Genomic DNA, 21,125 nt, shown 5'->3' with positions numbered 1-21,125 from the left:
GCATATGAAACTTGTGGGTTCGGTACCTCAAACAAGGTTAAGAACTACTGATCTAAAATCAGCTCTACACAGCTTTAATATTGAAGATGCCCTACTTTAGAGTGTACCCTGAAAAAACAAAAAAATTCTCGTGTTCTTGGCTCAGAAAACATACCATTCTCTTAACTTGTCTGCCGCCTGCTCCTACAATGAGAGCATAACCGCTTGACACACATAGTGCAAAGAACACAGACAGACATTCATACAAGGTAACAAGGTAAGGCCACATACCCACAAAAACATGTAATATGACCAAATGACCAAATGACCAAACAATAATTCTCCCCATGTCACCTTTTGCACTCAGGTAGATCTCCTATTGAGAATGACAGATGAAGTAAATATTTACAGCTAGGTGAAGGCAAGTGAGTTAAATATTGCATACAAAATGCCACAATAAATAAAAATCGAGCTTTACAAAGAGAATATGTGCCACATATTATTTCAAGAGATAGATGTTTATAACATGCAAGGCTGTGTGTCCAAAATGTTCTACGTCGCAATTTTTATTGATGTAGGCCAAAAGAGTAAGCAATTTATTATTTACTATCAGAGACACTCATTTCAAATGGAATGCATACCTGACGATTTATACATAATGCTGCTTTGTTTCTCACTTTATTTCCACATTCATAGAGCCTTCAAGTATATTTATGCTCATTTCTTTAATGCATGTAGGGGTCTGGATGTGACAATGTGTGTCAGAGAAAATAAACTTGTGAAATTTCCGACAAATTTGGTCTCCTGTACACAGCGTAAGCAAATTCTTGCTTCCTAAATATCTTTCTTCTATAGAGTTTAAAACAGGTTCAATTAATAGTTCATCACATTTCTTTTGTCGTATAAAGTGTAAACAGTTCAACTTGTCCAACTTTTTTAAATATAAAAAGAGATATTACTTAGATTCTACTTTTGTGGCTGCTAAATGATGGTGCTCTTCTTTTGTGGGGACACAAGATCATCGTAAGTTTTGGGTGACGTCCCCTACAGAAACGTCTATTCACTAGAAGATGGTATGAGCATCATTCTCGCTGTCGTCTTCCAGTTTAGCGCTTTCTTCCTTTACAGTGTCGTCCACAGGTGGAGGAGCCGCCCAGCTCTGTAACTCTCCCTCCGCAAAGATGCCGTACACCATCGCTCCCACAACGGACACAGCGGCGAAGACGTAGAACACGTGACGCCATTCTTCAGCTGTTCTCTGAGTTAGGTCCACAGAAAAAAGATGGTAATTATGCAATAGAGATGTAGAATTAGATGAGAGTAACAACACATGTTAAAGCATTGACTAATGACATTTGCCATATCTGGTCAAAACATTTCTTGCAGTTTACTCACGTTTGGCGTCAGGGCTCCAACCACCAGCGGCGCGACCATGCCAGATGCCGTGGCTACCGTGTTCGATATGGCAGATGTCACCCCAGCATGTCTTGTTATACACAAAAATAAATTGAAAATGACGGAGAAGTAAGACTGTACAGCACAGAAAATGACACGAATCAGATGTAAGCAAACTAGGATGTCATCAGGACATAACATCGCATTCACCGCGTGTCTTGTTCAATTTTGACCTTCATAATCTCGGAAGAGGTAACTTAGTTATAACAAAGACTAATGGGACATGTATGGCATGTATCCTGCTTGTACGCATGGTTCAAACCGAATGCACAACCACTATCAATTTGGATACCTGTGTGATGGAACATACTTAGCCCACCTGAAAAATCTGTCATGAGTATCTCAAACTTGAAAATCTCACTGCGGTCAATTAATTTTTTTTACAACGTTCAGAACTACCGCTTCATTTGCTGTTATCTTTATTTCTAATAATAAGTTTCTTACCTAGGGGCGAGATCAAAGTGATTGACAAAAAAGCTGACGCTGCTCAAGCCATGGAAACAAAGACAAAGGCACAGCAGGAACACCGCCAGGGGTCGCTGAGTACAACTCACGTAGCCAGCAGACACGATGCATGTGGCGGATCCAAAGGACGCTGTTAGGAGTACAAAAGCTTCTGTCAGATTTCTGAATGTGAAGTGTTGTATCACTTACACTTGTAAACTCTTATAAACACTAAACTTTCTCTGGAATGTTAGTGCAGAGAACAAGAAGGAACTTGTAGAATACATGCTTATGAAGTATCAGAAACTGGGCTGCAGTATGTCTCTACAGATTCTTTTCCCTTATTTCTGTCTGGATTTCTTTCCTAATAACTGTGGTTTGGATGGCGAACGTTTTCATCAAGATTTCGCAACAATGAAAAAAGATCAGTTCAGTTCAGTTATGCCCTTCGCCCCTCCTGGTGCATAGGCCATCGACGACCGCCCTCCAACGCCTCCTGTCTTGGGCTACCGTCACCAGCTGACCCCATCCAAATCCGGTGAGCTTGGTGTCGGCGGCGAGGTCCCGTCTCCAGGTGTTTCTCGGCCTTCCTCGCTTTCTCTTTCCCTGGGGGTTCCATGTCAGCGACTGTCTTGTGACGTTGGGTGTTGGTTTCCTTAAGGTGTGTCCTAGCCAACCCCATCTTCTCCGCAGGATTTCCTCCTCTATAGGCTGTTGTTTCGTTCTCTGCCACAGGTCGGTGTTGCTTATTCTCTCTGGCCAGTGAATTCTGAGGATTCTGCGCAGGCACTGGTTCACAAACGTTTGGATCTTCTTTGTTGTGCCCTTGGTCGTCCTTCACGTTTCTGCTCCGTATAGTAGGACTGACTTGACGTTGGAGTTGAAGAGACGGATCTTTGTCGTGTAGCCTATGCTCCCGGAGTTCCAGACCCTTCCAAGCTTTATGAAAGCGCCTCTTGCCTTGTTAATCCTTGTCTTTACATCCGCGTCTGTCCCTCCCTGTTTGTCCACCACACTCCCGAGGTAGGTAAAGGTGTCGACTTCTTCTAGCGGCTCCCCATCCAACCTGATTGGCTCTTGACAGTCAGTGTTGACCTTCAGGATCTTGGTCTTGCCCTTATGGATGTGTAGCCCCACTTGTGCCGAGGCTGACTGGATCTCTGATGTCTTTTCTTGCATCTGTCGGTGGCTGTGGGACAGGAGTGCCAGATCGTCTGCAAAGTCAAGGTCGTCTAGTTGGTTCCACAGAGTCCACTGGATTCCATTTCGCCTTTCATTGGTGGCTTGCTTCATCACCCAGTCGATTGCGATCAGGAACAGCAACGGTGAAAGCAGGCAGCCTTGCCTGACCCCTGTCCTCACCTCGAAGCTTCTTGTTAGCTGTCTTTCATGCACTACTCGGCACGTCATTCCCTCATATGAGTTGCGGATCAGGTTGACGATCTTCCTCGGGATGCCATAGTGTCTCAGCAGTTTCCACAGCGTCTCTCGGTCCACACTGTCGAATGCCTTCTCGTAATCCACGAAATTGACGTAGAGAGGCGAGTTCCACTCTATAGACTGTTCTACGATGATCCGCAGTGTTGCTATCTGGTCTGTGCATGATCGGTCTTGTCTGAAGCCTGCCTGCTGCTCTCGAAGTATCTGGTCCACTGGGCCCTTCAGTCTCTCCAGTATGACTCTGTTGAAGACCTTGCCAGGCACGGACAAAAGAGTGATGCCTCTGTAGTTCTCGCATCGGCTGAGGTCCCCCTTCTTGGGGATCTTTATGAGATGTCCTTCTTTCCAGTCTGCCGGGACCTGTTCCTCTTTCCAAACCCTCTCAAACAGTCTGTGCAACATGTTGACGGATAGGTCAGGATCGGCCTTCAGTGCCTCTGCTGGTATCTCGTCTGGTCCTGGGGCTTTACTATTCTTCAGTTGTGTTATGGCTCTTCTGATCTCGGTTTTGGTTGGTTTGTTGCAGTTGATCGGTAGGTCTCTCGCTGCTTCTTCGATGTCTGGTGGATTTAATGAAAAAAGATACCAGGGAAAAATGTCCTCTCCCATGCTGGCTGACTACTCCCTAGAGATGCTCCCAAACAACTGGACAGCAGACTGGCAAAACAAAAATCTAAGACGTAGTGTATGACTTGATGTTGTACAGGTATTAACTAGAGGTGATTTACTATTAGTATGCACTTCGTGATGTACACAATAATTATTACAGATTACAAAGAAAAATCTAGAGCTCTACTCAGCCTTACAGTATAAGAAGTCCCAGATATGACCATACCCACAAAATAGAAGAGCTTTCTGGTGTTCTTGGTGCTGAGGATGTCCCTGTTTCTCAACGTGTCCGCCACTTGCCCCGACAAGGTGGACATCACTGCTTGACACAGGTAGGGCAAGGCCGATAGAACTCCGTTCTGAAAGAAACAGGTTAAAGATCCACAAAACCTGGATTGTAAAACCGATGTGTTGATCACTCAAAGAGTGAACCCTGCCCGCCAACTCTTTACACTCAACTTTCAGTCGGCTACAAGTGTCTCTCTCTCTCTCACGCATTAACACTGCACACAGATACATAAGTTGTTCTAATGCTAACAAGTTATGTCTTATGCGAAGTACATTCATATTTTGTTCTGTAAGCTCCAGTGAGCTTAATTTTTTTTTCAGATGACCGGACTGTACCTGTTTGATATCAAATTTCAATGACTCCTTCATAAAAGCAGGAAGTGACGTCTGTAGTGTATATGCAGTGTATGTACTACAAATTTCAGCAACAACACACGCCCAGAAAGGAGCTGATGTAAAAATACCTCTCCATGGCGTTGGCAAGATTTCCTAAATGGAATAAAAACACAGTACATTAGAGAGAAATAAACTATTTTACATCTACGTCTCGCAGTACAAGTGTAATCCGCTCTCCCTGTCTTTCTGAGTCCGAGAAACACACTTGCTTCCTCCCTCTCGCCCTCCCCTCCTCTGTGTGTCACACTTCATGAGTGAGATGTATTGAACGGTCACTTTTAGATCATGATCATTATATATTCGCCAGTTTTATAATCCTTGCCGCTGAAACTAATGTGAATGACAAGAGAAGTAAACTGAAAGAATGAAATAAAACAACAAAATCTCAAAAATCCCAGTTTCTGTCTCATTAACTCTATACCGGCCATTTTTGTTACATGAGAATGGTGTACACAATAAAAGACAATGATGATTTTAAATAATAACGAGGGCAGTACTTTTTTCTCGAGGGTGTCACCAATGGAACTCTGTATGTAGTTCCTTTCCACCTCGCTGATCCTCTTGTGTTGAGCTGGTGTGTCGGCCGTCACTATACACCATACCACGACCCACAGGAGGTTACCTACACCTACAATACATTTTTCATAACAGTTATACTAGATTTCTCCATAATTAATAATCATTACAAAATCAAAATAAATTTTTGCACAATCAGCCAAAAAATTGAAATATTTTAATTTGCAAACTATGTTCAATAATAAAGAGAAAGGTAACTAAGTCTCCATCTTATGAACCTATTTCAGTTATCCTGCTAGCTTTCTATCTAAGTATGAAATATAGACAGAAGTGTTTACTACCAGACAGGTAGAATATGGAGCCCCAGCCGTTGTCAAACCCATAAACACACAGAAGGGCGGACAGCGAAAAGGTCAGAATATTTCCAGCTGAAAATCCTTTAGAACAGAAGGACAAGTTAATTAGTGAACAATCTGCTTATCTTGACTCGTCCCACGTACAACAAACACCCAAACACCCACACACACACACATATTTACAATTATCGCTAATCTAACCAGACACGACTGCTGTTTATTTAAATGGCAACAGTGACTGTAATTAGTACAAACAACTATTTTTATTTCACCAGTGATGCAGAATGACATTAGTTTGCTTCTCTCCAGCTTCGGAGCCCACCTGCCCATGATGGAGAAAACGCAGGGAGTCGATACACCCTGGAAGATATCGTAGAACACCCTAAATTATACAAAGGCTGCAAGTGAGATATTAACATCGAAAACAACAAAAGTATATGACATGTTTACTGTAGAAAGTTAGAGAACCAACAGTCAAGTCGCCATCTTTCTGAGTAGCTCATTAAGAAAACTGCTTTGATCGAGCGTCATAGATAAATTACGATGACAACATAAACATTTAGATAATTTGTTCCTGCATTCAGTCACTTTTTGAGATCATTCTATAAATTATCATGAAATAAGCTTTCATAACCCTGGAGCATATCTTAAACTAACCGCAGCTAATCCCAGGAGAAACCTGAGGGCGTAGACCAGGTAGACATGGGCACGTGCAGCGAGGGGCGTGGCCAGGGTACTGAGGGCACAGATGGTTTGACTGACCGCCCACACACGCCGCCCACCGTAGCGACCGGCCAGCCAGCCACCCGGAATTTGAGTGAAAATGTACCTATTACCAAAAAATAAATGTTTACGTGATTCATATTTTATTTTTAACCAGCAATTTAATATTTTCTATTGGAACCTTTCAGATGTTGATGACATTTGAAAATCTAGTTTTTGAGAACCTTGAGCGGAAGGAAGGAGAGTTATTTCATATTTTTGGATCTCTCTTGCGTTGTCATCCGCTTTAGACAATTAATATTTTTCCTACTAATGAAAGCAGTTAGTATTCTAGATTTCCAATTTCTCAATTAAAGATGATAAGTACAAAATGATGCTGTCACATACCCGTAGAAATACATGGCCAAAAGCAGAGATTGCGTCCTCTTATCCCAGTCAAATTCACCATTCTGAAAAAAAGCTCACTTCTTAAGTTTCGAACAAAATATTTCACGAATGAAAATAACGATTAATAAAGGTTTATTGGTAATTAAAGAGAAAAACAAATGCGACAGGGAAAGTATGCAAAAGTAATAAAACAAATCACAAATGAATACTCAAAGTAATGGAGCATGTAGGCCATAAAGCTACATGTTTACAGGGAACGAGATTATTCAGTTACACAAACAGATACAAAACAAGGGGTCGACATAACAGGACAAACACACAGACATACAGAGCCAGACGGAAAGATCAGAAAAACATCGACTTCAAAAGGTCTTGAAAATTTGAATTCCGTTACGAATAAAACTCTCTTTACATTCGAAGATGAGGCTGGTTTTATTATTTCCAGACCGCAGTAATTTTCATCAGTTGTATACTCCTCTGCTGTCTTGGTGTCTGCAGTCACATTCAGAAGACCAGAGCTGACTTCAGAGGTTAGTCCGTGTTTTCCCAAGTTTCTTTGATCCGCGGAAGTGACGTTGACTTGCGGCGCGCGCACCATGCAGATGATGGCCACACTCAGGTTCATACGAACAACGTAGGATAAAAGGAAGCCGAAGAAACACATTACAGCGAGGTTCCATCTTTGAGAACAAAGTGCAGGTGCTGTATGGATAACACAATACTTGATGAACATTTAAAGACACATTCACACATTGTGAACACCTGAAACTAAGGGGAACATGATTTTACTCTGTTATACATTCTGGAGACCTGAAATTAAGGGGGAACATAATTTTAGAACTTTGTAAGATTTTATGTTTCAGGTTAAACTCTCGATGACTTATGTGATACCTTTGGTTCAATTAGGTGAATTTTAATTTTACCTTTAGTTATCGGCAGGGTCTTCTTTGGTACCAAAGGGATACATTTACAAGGCTTGCTGCCTTAATGCCACTTGCACTGCAGTTTAGTTTCTTTCTGAAAATAGCAGATTTATGTAGTCGAGGTAGGCTAATTCGCATGGCCTCGAGACAGGCCCCTAAATAAGAGTTCTTTTTATCAGAGCTGGTGCTGCACTTTATCATTCAGGTTAAGGCAAACCTCGAGCTAGCAATATCTTACTCCGAATTCAAATTTACTGATCAACAGTCTGTGACACATTTAACAAATATTTCTTACCGAAACAATAATTCTTCTTTTCCCTGTAACTTTCATCAGTTGCACTCTCTATCCATCGACTGCTAACACTGCTGAAAATAGTTTAAAATTTATCTCACCCTTCGGTACGTCCGTCATCGTGATGCTGGCTGTTGGCTTTGTGCTGTTTGTTCCCAAAGACGAGGACTGAATCTTCGCCGACTGATGATTGTCGACAGGTGCTGGTGGTGAAACCTTGGCTAATCGCTTGGTGTCATGCGCAGGTAGAAGACACTTGATTTCTTCTCGTCTCATTGTGTCCAAAAAGAAAAAAAACCCATCTCGTAACTAAAAACAGAAAAAAAAATCAGTTTTGCTAATCTATGCGTCTACATGAATTACTGTCTTTTAGTGATTTTTACATACGTATTATTGTATTAATGTTTTTTAAAATGTATTTCTTCTCGTTTTTGGACCATGAATGCGTTTTTATGAATGGTAGAATTATAAAAATCACACCTAATTACGACAGTTTCTTGGTCTGTCGTCTTCGATACACTCGATGCGACATACTTTTTCCAGTGAATTCTTGTTGCTTTCGGTCTCTTTGGAACTGTTTTGAACTGGTTGCTGTCCTACCTGACTGACTGGTGGTTTAAAAGACCAGGCAGGATTGTACAGACCTACTCAAAGACCACGTAGCCGTACTTACAAATGACAGCTTGGGTAGGTGTATCCACAATGTAATCAAGGTTTCTAAATACACAGCATGTTGTTGGGCAGCCAAGTTACAGTTTTGAAAGAAAAAAAAAGCAAACCTTGACTAATCTCTTCCCGTCACACGTAAAATGTAATGACACAGTGATGATACACAATGGTAGCCATATGGCGGACAACAATAAAAAGACAATTATGCAGGACACTGATCCAAAGAAGCAGTTTCGTGATGTTGCATTATGTAAATGCTATAGAAATTTATAGTACATGTGGTTATGTGTTGGATGTTAAACATTTAAAAAAAATAGGTAGACGTTGCCGAGTTATATCGATGGCTGCGGAAAAGTTATTTTTATTTTATGAAATGACGTCAGGTCAAAGTTAAGCTGTACCTTAATAAAAGTGATTTATTTCTTACTGTTTACACGTTCCTCAAATAGTTTTCAAATGCTTATGACTGTGAGTAAACATGGTGAGTTTACAAGTTACATAGGGTAAACTTGCATGTAACCTTGAAGTTAAGCCGACTTATTTTATGGTAATAGGACTTCAGTTTTAAATCGTTTAATTATTATATTTGTACTAAAAGAAAGGCACAGAAACAGCAGTAACACCTCTAGCAGATTGTGATTCCCAAAAACGCTGTCAGAAAGAACAAACTTCATTTAGCTTTATCTTCACCATCTGTTGACAGATACTAATCTTCAGCAGCAACACCAAGTTCTTCAACTGTTTTACTTCAAAGGATGAAATACATTCCTCTACAGAAGTTTTTGTATTTTTGTAATCTTGCAAAAGATCCGTTGTAGTATTTAAAAGACCTGGTAGCACTATGTAATGGATTTGCACATGGCCAAAACAATCTGTAATGTCCAGTAGCTATCCTTGTGTTATTTTTGTTACCTGGCTATAAATTTACAAATAAAAGTAAATATTACCCAGTTCATCCTTTTATCTAGCCACTCGTCCATTCTTGATAGTTTCTTCAAATATTTTCACCGAATCGGTGAGTTACAAAGCTGGGAGACCCTTCGGCCAAGAAGCATGTCGTAGAATTTCAAGATTTAAATAGGGAGGAGCACAGTTGTTATAAAAACATGATTTGAAAGTCTTAAACCTTATTATAATGCAATTATCAAGAACAAGTTCAAGTCTAATATTTGTAAAGTAGATACATGATAGACTCCTCCCTTTTCAACACCGACATCTTCCACATCCAGACTCAGAACTTTACCCTGACCAGTCCAAACAAGATGAGCAGCAGCATTTCAGAGCCAGAGAAAGAGAATCAGATGAATTGCATTTCAAAAAGCTCCTTAGGAAAAAGGGACCTGCACGTACACTTCATACAACCAAAGGAAATTTAATCCACTATCAAGTGGGGTTGTTTGTCACTCTGTACAACAAAGAGAATTGTGACGAAGCTTAGTTTGGATCTGCTTACACACCTTACAGGAGACTAAATAAAAAAGTATTATGCACAAATTGTCGGATATCACAATAAATATTTCTACTAACAAAGTTTTTTTGCGGATATAGAGGAATATTTGTAATGGGTACACGTTTTTTGTAAAATTTAACTTCTTACATACAACCTTGTAACCTAAATGGATGAAATGTTGACGCCTTGCACTTGTACTGAGCCTGTGCCCCAGCATACCACTCAATGAAACCCGACTTTCTTTCGTAGATTTACTCTTAGAAATATGTTTCATTAGTAAGATGATTCTTTGCTTACTCGCTGGTACTTCATTCTTATCCGTAATCACCATGTATGTTTCCCATGGTGACATATGTTGGCTGTTGCTTGTGTTGTTTTTTTTTTTTTTTTTTTTTGTTTTTTTGTTTTTGATGTACGAGTGACTCTCGGAATCTTCCATAGACAATATGTGCTCTTAAATTTTTATTTCTTTATTATTATTATTATTATTATTATTATTATTATTATTACTACTACTACTACTAGTAGTAGTAGTAGTAGTAGTAGCAGCAGCAGTAGTAGTAGTAATAATAATAATAATAATAATAATAATTTTTTTATGTGTATATTTGATTTTACAGATCTTATTCTTAACGTTAAAAGGTTAGCACTTGCATTAATTTGTTTTCCAACATATCTATCCCTGTTACCCCTCATCCGTTTAAAGAGAGTAGCAATTATCAAATGTTCTTCCTATCCCATCTCTTCATTCCGGCAGAACTATGTCTGAGTTTTGTTTCATAGCCTTGCAAAAAAAGATATCTCTTTTCTTCTTATCAGAATGTGACTTGAAGGGTGCACCACACCACAAACGCATGTCAGGAGTCCATTAGTCAAGGCATGGTCTACGTGTCTGCTTGACTATGGGACGATGTAACAGGAACTAGCTTAAGTTTAATCGTAGTCCTGTAAAGAAGTGAGAGGTCGACTTCGGACACAGGCAGCAGGAGCTGAAAAGCCAACAGAAAAAAATGGCGGGATTACCAAAGGGTGAGATACGTTTTAAACTGTATGCAGCCTTGTACAGATGTGTAGAGCATGCCACTGATAAAAAGGTGACGGTAGGAAGAGTTATTGTTTCCGTAATAAGTCATCGTTGGAGCAGCCGTCGTTAGGCGGTTAGTTCCGATGGTTTAGCTCAAGTTTTCCCCTGGCCTGAAAAATTCATGTAACAGACCAACACGGATCTTATAACCATTTATAAACATTTTGAAATAATCTGTTATCTTTAGTTGAAGGTGTGCAAAGCATGTGAACTGTAGTCTAATGTTTAGCTTGTCTTCATCTCACAGCGCCTGCACTTGGTTCTCAGCGATGGAACCTCGCCATTCTGTGTTTCTTTGGATATGTTGTTATGTATGCTGCTCGAGTGAACCTGAGTGTGGCCATCATCTGCATGGTGCGCACACCACGTGTCAACGTCACTTCCGCGTCACTAAGAAACGTTAGTAAACATGGCCTCACCTCGGAAGTCAGTTCTGTTCATCCGGAGATGACCTCTGACACCATTACAGCAGAGGAGGATGGGGCTGATCAAACTGACTGTGGTTTAAACAACATAAATCAAGTCCAACCTTTAAACGTGAGGCCAGTCATAGAGGCTATCCTTTCCTTTAATGTTCTGTTTGGAAACTGTTAGTGGATTTATCAAAGACGTTTTCAAGAGCTTTTAGATTTTTGTAATTTTTCCTAATTTGTTTGGTTCGGGTTCTTCCGTCTCACTGCGTCTTTTTTCTGTGTGTATCCGCCGTACTTTCTGTCCATCTTTTGTTGTGAATGTCTGTTTGTCTAGTTCCAATTCATGTTCTCTGTAAAAGTATTCGTCTTATGCTCATTTAATTTGTTCTTGTTTTATAGTCTCTAATTTCTTTATTCCATTCGATTTTTTCTATTAAACAAGAAATTTATTTATAAGCTATTTCATTCATCAAGTAATTTGCTTAAGAAGTCTGTTTTTTCAGGATGGCGAATTCGACTGGGACAAAGAAACACAAGCTCTCCTTTTGGCCATGTACTTCTACGGGTACGAAAGATTACAACAATCAACACTGCATGAACATCTCTACTCAGCCATGAGGGCAAGAGAACATTTAAAGCACTTACTGCTTTTATGATCAGAAAAAATGCCTCGAAAATTAACAATCATTAAGGAAACATCAAATAAGATACATAACTTTTTCTGAAGAAACTCGAGAGGTTTGGGGTTTTCAAGAATCAAAATTTCAAACTTAGCAAATACCTGGATTGCTCATATTGCATAGCTTATGACTCTGGCTTAAATAACAATAATTTTTGTAAAGAAAACCTCTTTTTGTTGTAGGTACATTTTCACACAGATCCCGGGTGGTTGGCTGGCCGGTCGCTACGGTGGGCGGCGCGTGTGGGGGGTGTGTCAAACCATCTGCGCCCTCAGCACTCTGGCCACGCCCCTCGCTGCACGTGCCCATGTCTACCTAGTTTATGTCATTAGGTTTATTCTTGGATTAGCAGCGGTCAGTGCTAGTTATACCCTAATAATGGTAAACATTCAACTCTGGATAAATGTCTCGACATAACAAAAGCGGCTTGTCAAAGCATTTACACATTATATAGAGTCTGGGTTTCTCGTCTTATTTTTTAAGATTGATAAATCTCAATCAACAAAACAATCGGATTTACTTTAATTTTGCTGATAAAGAAGTTCTCCACTGATCTGTGCTGTTTCTCCGAGCTTCTGCCATACCTTATCACACACGTTTATGATTCATTTTTTATTCTGTTTCCCTTGCAGCCTTTATTTAACCCAGGGTATCATGTGGTATCTTTCAGGGTGTCTCTCTCCCCTGCGTTTACTCCATCATGGGCAGGTGGGCGCCCAAACTGGAGAGGAGCAAGTTAATGTCCTTCTGCGCCACCGGTGAGTTTACATGAAAATAATCTTTATTCTTTTCTTTACTGCAAACATTTAAGTTAAAAAGAATGTCTTTTCTGACAAGATGAGTGATAAATGTCTCGTATCTGTTTATAAAGGTTTAGTATGTAGGTGTCAATGGAATGATATTTCTCTGTCTTAAAGGTTACTCAGTTGGAAACGTTCTGACCTTCTCATTGTCCGCCCTGCTGTGTGTTTATGGATTTGACAACGGGTGGGGATCCGTATTTTACTTAACAGGTGATAAACACTGTCTATATTTTATACACATTAAGTTATTGAAAGACTAAAATTAACATTTATGAGCCAAAACGGTCGTTGTTTCTGAATAAAGTTTGTAAAATAGAAATAGATATATTTTATTTAATGAAAATAATTTACCAACTTAAACGATGTTGTTACTAATAAATTAACTGTTATGAAAATTGTAATGTAGGTGTAGGGAACCTATTGTGGGTCGTGGTGTGGTGTATAGTGACGGCCGACACACCAGCTCAACACAAATGGATCAGCGAGGTGGAAAGGAACTACATACAGAGTTCCATTGGAGACACCCTCGAGAAAAAGGTAGGTACTGCCTTTGTTACTCTCACAGCTTATTTACATGTATGTAGACTCTTATTTATGTAGTAAACATGTTTCTAACAGTCAGACACACATGAAATAGATCAGACAGATATAGGTTTCAATGTTGTTGCTTACCTGCTTCCTTTCCATCTATTTCTTGGTCCATCATTGTTAGCGTCATTGCGTTCTACTACTACTACTACTACAACAACAACAACAACAACAACAACAACAACAACAAAACAGTATTAGATCCAGAATCAGGACAGTATGTAGATCAACATAGTAAAACTGTAGAAGAAACATCACCAAACAGGAAACAGTTACGTTGCTAGGAAGTCGTCCGCCATCTTCTTTAAATAGTTGTTTTGCTACTGTATAATATTCTTCTTTCATTCATGTCAGCAAACACTACTGCTAACGCCATGGCAAGCCATTTTCACATCAGTTCCTTTCTGGGCGGCTGTTATCGCTGAAATGTCTGTTATATACACTTCATACACCCTTCTGACGTCACTTCCGGCTTTCATGAAGGAGGTGTTGAAATTTGATCTCAAGCAGGTAACACTTGTTGGAGAGTTCACATTAGTAAAGTGTGTTATCCACACACCATCCCCTCAAACATTTATTTGCATCTCTGTGTGTGTGTAGTTTTGTGTGTGTTGTAAATTAACTTGAAGTCAACGCATAACTGAGTTAAAAAAGAGGAAAGGGCAACAATTGATGTCTAGCTTTATGGACAAATGGCTGCTGTAGAGTTTGTGGATTCACCTTGATGTTTCCATCAGAATGGCGTGTTGTCGTCCTTGCCCTTCGTGTGTGAAGCGGTGATGTCTGTCCTGTCGGGACAGGTAGCGGACAGGTTGAGAGAGCGGGGTGTCCTCAGCACCAAGAACACTAGGAAGCTCTTCCAGTTCATGGGTAAGCCTCTACTGCGATATTGTCTGGAGAGCATGAGAGATTACCACTGTAAGACGATAAAGAGAAACCAATCGGATCAAAATTATTTTTGGCTTAAAACATTCTGGATTAATGAGGAGTCACCATTTCTCTGTCAGTAAGCCGTACAATAGAAGAGAAGGTTGTTTGCTATATCTATGCGCATATGCTACATCAGGGGAGATCATTTAGGCTAAATAATAATGTTGGCATATCACCTGCTAAAGCATTTACACAATAAATCACTTTTTTTCACTGTATTTAGTGTCGAAAAGTGATGATATTTTCTATCTCTACCTTTTATAGCCACTGTTACACAATTTTACCAAATAAACAGGTGAGTCGATAACATCGTGAACAACACATAAAATATAATTAAAATCTTTTTTACTTCTAACAGCGTCCTTTGGATCCTCCATATGTATCGTGTCTGCTGGCTACATGAGTTGTACTCAGCGCCCCCTGGCGGTGTTACTACTGTGCCTTTGTCTCTTTTTCTATGGTCTAAACAGTGCAGGCTATAGTGTCAGCCATTTCGATCTCGCTCCTAGGTTCGTAATCTTATATTTGACTCTGAGACAAAAGTGTTAATACTCTCGAAGTTGTTTGGAAGTGAGGTGTTAATCGACTTACTTAACAAGTGCATAAATGGTGTCTATCTTCACTGCCTTCACCGACCCTCAAGTCAGACACCCAGTCCACTGCTGGGTCGTAGGTCATTTAATACTTTGTGTGAGTTTATCCGTCATCATCAGCAATGTATGGCACAATATAAGTCGTGATGCATCGATGTAGGTGCCGCTGGGGTAAGGATGTGGACGATAATGTTTGAGTCTCAAAACATGGTGATGTCAGTGAACTACATGATTATGTTGTAGTTTATTTAAACCTAATGTAGTTCATTGTCCGTGTATTACGGTTTTAACTCTTTAACTTTGATTTTGTTTATGAAGACATGCTGGGGTGATGTCTGGAATATCAAACACGGCTGCTACGGCCTCTGGAATGGTAGCTCCTCTGGTGGTGGGTGCCCTGACACCAAACGTGAGTGAATCGCAGGAAAAATTTTCAAAAGGTTCCTATCTCTTGGCTAGTAGATTACAGTATTTTTATTTCCATTTCTTTCTTCATCTGCTCTTCATAGTCTTACCCACATTATTCTGTGAACTCTGTTGCAGGGAACAGCTGAAGAATGGCGTCAAGTGTTCTACGTCTGCGCCGCTGTGTCCGTTGTGGGAGCGATGGTGTACGGCAGGGGTCTCAAACACGCGGCCCGCGGGCCGAATGCGGCCCGCGAAACATTTTTGTGCGGCCCTCGGCCACGTCCGCGGTGTATATGTATGTTGTGCTTGGTGATTAACTCCCGCAGTGAAAATACCCCCGTTATTAGTGACAGAGACAATGTCAACTTATTTTAATAAACTAAACTGCCTGTGCATGTAATAAACTACACTAAATGTAATTAATAATTATAAAAACTTTATTTTAGCATTTAACTGCAGTGACAGTAGTGTTCGTAAAATTTAATGAAAAAACATTTTCTTTTCGTGGTGCGGCCCGCTGACTGGCTGTTACTTTCCACTGCGGCCCACATGCTAATATGAGTTTGAGACCCCTGGTGTACGGCGTCTTTGCGGAGGGAGAGTTACAGAGCTGGGCGGCGCCTCCGTCTGTACAACAAGTGGTGGACTGTCACAGAGTGAAAGGGGAAGACATCCACTCTACTTCCGACAGTAATGATGGTTCTTCCAGTAACGGTACCGCCAGTATCGCCGACCTGCCGATTACTGGAAGCAAGAGGAGCATTTCAGATCCTTAGAAATGCTTACAAAATGTGATCTTAAATTCTTAGACCTTTATAATATGTATACAACAAGAAAAACGAAAATCTGTTTTGATTTGTTCAAGATATAAAATATTGTGTCTACTATTTGGTGATTTTCTTCAAGGCCTTAGGTAATCATTCACAAAAGCTATAGAGAAGGTCTGATCAATCGTCTGTTGGTCAAAGGCATTGGTTAAGATTCAAAGACTATTATTCCTACTGAAATGGGAAGCTTATCAAAAGTTGAGTCCACTATCATGAACTTTTGTTGGACTTTCTTGACGCTGACTATTAGCTACATTGGGACAATGTTGATTAAAGTGGGAGAAAGAGGAAAACAAAGTTTGTTTGTCGCTGGTGTATGCTATTTCTTAAAGGTATTTTGTTTATATCAATTGTTTATTTTAAAATAATATTACTCATCTAATAAGATACTACATTTCATAGTAAAATAAAATATTTAGGACCTTTGCAATTTTCATTTCATGTTTATAGGAAAGCTATCATAAGGTCTTTTTTGTACGAAGAGCAAACAATGGCGCCCTGACAAACCCGTTTACATTGTTGGCTTCTCACTGAGTGTAGTCTGTCTTTGGAAGCAAAGACTGTATCGTCACATACTGACAACATAAGCTGTTAATAGTTTGTTTCTACTCAAGCACACCAATAGAAAGCACTCACCGTAACTAGCCCCTTCCTGAAATGCGTGAAAAGCAGCGACACATTAATTATGCACCGAGTTAACCACATCAGGGATAGCAATGTGTTTATAGGTTTGTAGATTAGGGGTGAACAAAATACACAATCGTTCCCACAAAGGAAATTAAGGCGCAGACATAAAACACGAGACACCATTCTTCAGCCTTTCTCTGAAATGAGATCCCATAAACAAGATCAAGGGCATTAAAAACAAATTATTTACCTTGTCCTTCCCTACAAAAATAAGATTTATTTTTCATAAATTGGTCTATCTCTCTTCTTGCATATGCACACATCTGTGTATCTGGAACGAGCTAAACTAATAGCTGGACTTTGGGCCAGAAGATGACTCTCCATAAGATTTACTCACCTTTGGTGTGAGGCTCCAGTGACTAGCAAGCAACCATTCCAGGGACAGTGCCAGCTGAGTTTGTGATACCAAATATCATTCCAGTCTGCCTTTCTACAGAAAAAACAGTCAATCGACACACAACACATTGTGGTGGGTCAATGATTTACAGTATCTAGGGAACGCCTTGTAGAAGGCAGAGTCTATTCCACTTCTTTCGTCCTAAACCTTTCTTATGAATTCAGGCTTTATTGTTCCTATCATTAAAGTCTTGATGACCATTTGACTTTCGTGATCTAATGTCTTTAATCTGTGGTATAAAGATAAGAAAATAATACACACGAAGAGGCAATATCAATATGATTGAAAGCATCTCTTGCGCAGGATAGCCCATAGAAAGACAGACATAGACAGAAACAGAAACAGCCCCAGAGGTCTCTGACAACGAATTATTTAGCCCGCAGATGAATGCAAATCGCCATTCACAGTGACGATGTAAGAAAGAAAAAAACATATTCTTAAATTTCTGGCTATAATCTTCATCAACTCGCCTATTGGCACATACTCTTTTTTAAGTCATACGACCAAGTTCTTGGTCAGTCTGCGGAAGAGAAAATTACTGGCGTGCATGTCAAAAGCGACATCCGGGACATGTATCTAAAAACAAGAAAAACAGATGGCTCGCTTTTTCTTAACCCTTTCCAGGGCTTCTGCTTACGCACAAAATTGCGTACAGTACGCATTAAAAGTTCGGAGGACCCCTTCAATTTTCGTCAATGGGGTCCCATTCAAATTTGGGCGAAGAACAGGGACCCCTTAAAAATCTGAAGAAGGGGTCCCTGCGAACCCAAAGAAGCCCTGCCTTTCACATCAGAGAGAAAGAGATGAAGTGACAAGAGTTATATTTAGGAGGGTCAGGAGGTGAGCTGCGGGAAGAATGTCAGTTAATTAATCCACCCTTTGTCGTACGTAACAAAGGAACGTGGCTCCTAGTATATCTTGGAAGAGGGTCAGCTGATAACAACAGGTCGAGTTGTGCCCAGATATTTTGCCTGATGATATTTCGGTCACGAACCCTGGTGCCTGGCAGAGTGTCCCGTTATACTTCTCAGATATCTGCTTTAAAAAAAAATAGAAAAAAAATGGAAAAAAACCCCAACAAAATAACAAGGTACGAAGAACTAAAATAAGTAAATAAAAACGCAGTAACTCATGCCAACGCATTCTGATTCACTGGTCTATCTCTGAGATTCAGACCCATAATATGACCAGAACGGTGACCATACTTTAAAAGCATGTTTATAAACACTCATTTCAGGAATCTATTCGTCAAGGTGTAGTCGACGTGTCTGCTTGTTTATGCCACATTGTAACTGTGATCGTCTGCGCCTAACTGTCATCCTGTTAAGCAGTATGTGGTCGACTTCGGAGAAGGCAGAAGAAGCTGAGAAGCAAGCTGAAAAATGACCGGGTTACGGAAAGGTGAGAGAATTTTTTGTAAACTTTATGCATCCATGAGAATATTCACTGGATGAATGAAGCGTGCCACTGATCAAAATAGTGAGGAGAGAAAGAATTATTGTATCGGCAATAACTTTTTGTAGGAGCCGCCGTCGTCTGGTGGTTAGTGAGCTCAAGTCTGGCGCAAAATTTAGTCCAAGGTTTGCCATGGCCTGGAGAAAACCAATCGTGATCTTACTTAGGGGCCATAGGGACCCACAGGATTAGTCTATCCCAGGCTGGATAAATCTTGTGTTTGACAGAAGGTAATATAGTGGAGTTAACACACTGATAAACCTGTCCGAAATTATGTACAACTGGACCCCTACTTATAACTTAAAACGTAAAGTTGGCTTCATATACAGGAAAGCGACCACGGGACAAGAGGACAAGTGACAGGTACACAACCTTTTCATAAAATACTGTTCGTATTTGTAACATGAGACTAACAACTCCTTGAAGTGAATTGATCACAGCATTGCAGTCAAAGTGCACTGTTCTTTTCTTCCCGTTATCATTTTCTTCTCGAATGTAGACAAAATCGTTCTCTGATACTTGCTCGAGGAACACCATTTGACCAGAGCAGTTTTTTAAATGTTATTTTATACTAGTTATTATTCCTTTTCACCCCAGTGGAGCATAGGGCGTCGATGTGCTTGTGTTGCATTTGCGGTTTGTGTATCAGGATTTGTTTTACATGATTGGGTAGCTAGCCCCATGCCCAATACTCATCCTTCATCCGGGCTTGGGACCGGAAGGTTACCCGGAGGAAGGGTTCCAGGCGGAATTTAATTTTTTCCTTTTTTAAAAAATTTGGCTTCATACACCAAGTTTGTAGACTACACCGTGTAATGTAAGCACGGTGTCTTATATATATATTAAAATTCATACAGTGCCTGTCGTTTGCTTGCAAACCAGATTTATCTGTCAGGTGAGCTTCTATTTTTCGCTGGTGTTCTAGCAGACCTAGAGTCTATACTCAGTTCTATGGTTAGAGAAATAAGATGACTGACTCCCGCCTAATTCATGCAAACTACTTATAATACTATAAATCATAATGCTATTGATGTAATTTAAACTATTCTGTTCTCTTTAGTGGTGTGGGAAACATGTTAATTGTAATCTAATGTTTAGCTTGTCTTCGTCTCACAGCGCCTTCACTTGGTTCTCAGCGATGGAACCTCGCCATTCTGTGTTTCTTTGGATATGTTGTTATGTATGCTGCTCGAGTGAACCTGAGTGTGGCCATCATCTGCATGGTGCGCACACCACGTGTCAACGTCACTTCCGCGGCTCTGAGAAACGCTAGTAAACATGGCCTCACCTCGGAAGAAAGTTCTGTTCTTCCGGAGATGACCTCTGGCACCATTACAGCAGAGGAGGATGGGGCTTATCAAACTGACTGTGGTTTAAACAACATAAATCAAGTCCAACCTTTAAATGTGAGGAGGCTTAAATGTCCAGTCACACAGGCTAGCCTTTCCTTTTACTGTTCTGGTAGGAAACTGCTAGTGGATTTATCAACGACTTTCACCACCTTTTATACCTCTATCATTTTGTCATTCTGTGTGGTCCTGATTCGTCTGTCTGTCTGCGTCTGCCTCGTTCTTCATGTGTGTTTCCTACTTTCTGGTCACTTATTGTGTATGTCTGCTTGTCTGTCTGCAATTCACGTTCTCTGTTAGTGTACACCTCTAGTGTAAATTTAATTTGTTTCCTTTATCTTAAACATTTATTACCGTTTGTTGTCGTTACTTTTTACTTATTTCTTCTATTTTATTCGATTATTTGTACATAACCAGAAATTTATTCATTCGTTCTTCAAATGATTTGTTAAAGAAGTATGTCTTTTAGGATGACGAATTCGACTGGGACAAGGAAACACAATCTCTCCTTTTGGCCATGTACTTCTACGGGTACGTCAGAGATTACAACAATCAACACTGCATAAACATCTATAATTAGCCATGAGGACAACAGAACATATAAAATACTTACTGCTTTTATTATGAGCAAAAGCAAAATGCCTTACATTTAACAGAGAACGATGACGATAGCTGACGAGAGAGGTAAAAATACTTAGATAACTTTTTCTTAAGAAACTCCGGAGGTTTGGAGGGTTTAAGAATCAAAATTTCAAACTTTGCCAAGACCTCATTTTGCCAATATTGTGTAGCTTATGACATTAGCTTTAAAAAATTGAAAGATGCTTTTCAGTAAATAAAAACTCTGTTTCTTGTAGGTACATTTTCACACAAATCCCGGGGGGTTGGCTGGCCGGTCGCTATGGTGGGCGGCGCGTGTGGGGGTGTGTCAAACCATCTGTGCCCTCAGCACGCTGGCCACGCCCCTCGCTGCACGTGCCAATG

General features: G+C 40.2%; 3 protein-coding genes across 3 annotated transcripts in view; 2 read left to right on the top strand and 1 right to left on the bottom strand.

Moving 5' to 3' along the window:
• Positions 1 to 644: 644 nt before the first annotated feature.
• LOC112558371 (sialin-like) lies at positions 645 to 8,353 on the bottom strand. The gene is made up of 12 exons (XM_025228833.1): positions 7,910 to 8,353; positions 7,006 to 7,295; positions 6,594 to 6,655; positions 6,141 to 6,312; positions 5,756 to 5,843; positions 5,469 to 5,564; positions 5,109 to 5,239; positions 4,552 to 4,704; positions 4,154 to 4,286; positions 1,879 to 2,029; positions 1,375 to 1,465; positions 645 to 1,237 (listed from the first exon to the last, which is right to left on the bottom strand). The coding sequence occupies exons 1-12, from the start codon at positions 8,082 to 8,084 to the stop codon at positions 1,043 to 1,045; spliced, it is 1,737 nt and encodes a 578-aa protein (XP_025084618.1). The 5' UTR covers positions 8,085 to 8,353; the 3' UTR covers positions 645 to 1,042.
• Positions 8,354 to 8,360: 7 nt separating this feature from the next.
• LOC112555622 overlaps positions 8,361 to 21,125 on the top strand; it is a 16,862-nt gene continuing 4,097 nt past the window's right edge. Inside the window, exons 1-15 of the mRNA XM_025224055.1 lie at positions 8,361 to 8,495; positions 10,747 to 10,956; positions 11,259 to 11,548; positions 11,928 to 11,989; positions 12,287 to 12,458; positions 12,775 to 12,862; positions 13,022 to 13,117; positions 13,314 to 13,444; positions 13,850 to 14,005; positions 14,233 to 14,365; positions 14,784 to 14,934; positions 15,337 to 15,427; positions 15,562 to 15,637; positions 16,012 to 16,200; positions 19,909 to 20,198. Coding sequence (XP_025079840.1) covers positions 10,938 to 10,956; positions 11,259 to 11,548; positions 11,928 to 11,989; positions 12,287 to 12,458; positions 12,775 to 12,862; positions 13,022 to 13,117; positions 13,314 to 13,444; positions 13,850 to 14,005; positions 14,233 to 14,365; positions 14,784 to 14,934; positions 15,337 to 15,427; positions 15,562 to 15,637; positions 16,012 to 16,200; positions 19,909 to 20,198 — 1,944 coding nt within the window. The 5' untranslated portion in view covers positions 8,361 to 8,495; positions 10,747 to 10,937. The remainder of the gene's footprint in view (positions 8,496 to 10,746; positions 10,957 to 11,258; positions 11,549 to 11,927; positions 11,990 to 12,286; positions 12,459 to 12,774; positions 12,863 to 13,021; positions 13,118 to 13,313; positions 13,445 to 13,849; positions 14,006 to 14,232; positions 14,366 to 14,783; positions 14,935 to 15,336; positions 15,428 to 15,561; positions 15,638 to 16,011; positions 16,201 to 19,908; positions 20,199 to 21,125) is intronic.
• LOC112558378 (uncharacterized transporter slc-17.2-like) overlaps positions 18,138 to 21,125 on the top strand; it is a 4,386-nt gene continuing 1,398 nt past the window's right edge. The window contains 5 exon segments of the mRNA XM_025228848.1: positions 18,138 to 18,738; positions 19,909 to 20,198; positions 20,611 to 20,672; positions 20,999 to 21,063; positions 21,066 to 21,125. The exon segment at positions 21,066 to 21,125 is cut by the window's right edge and continues 44 nt beyond it. Of these exon segments, the coding sequence (XP_025084633.1) occupies positions 18,720 to 18,738; positions 19,909 to 20,198; positions 20,611 to 20,672; positions 20,999 to 21,063; positions 21,066 to 21,125 (496 nt within the window). The 5' untranslated portion in view covers positions 18,138 to 18,719.

This window comes from Pomacea canaliculata, linkage group LG2 (assembly GCF_003073045.1).
Source record: "Pomacea canaliculata isolate SZHN2017 linkage group LG2, ASM307304v1, whole genome shotgun sequence".
NCBI classification, from domain to species: Eukaryota; Metazoa; Mollusca; class Gastropoda; order Architaenioglossa; family Ampullariidae; genus Pomacea; species Pomacea canaliculata.
The sequence above is the reverse complement of the archived record's forward strand: the minus strand, read 5'-3'. Positions and strand labels throughout refer to the sequence as shown.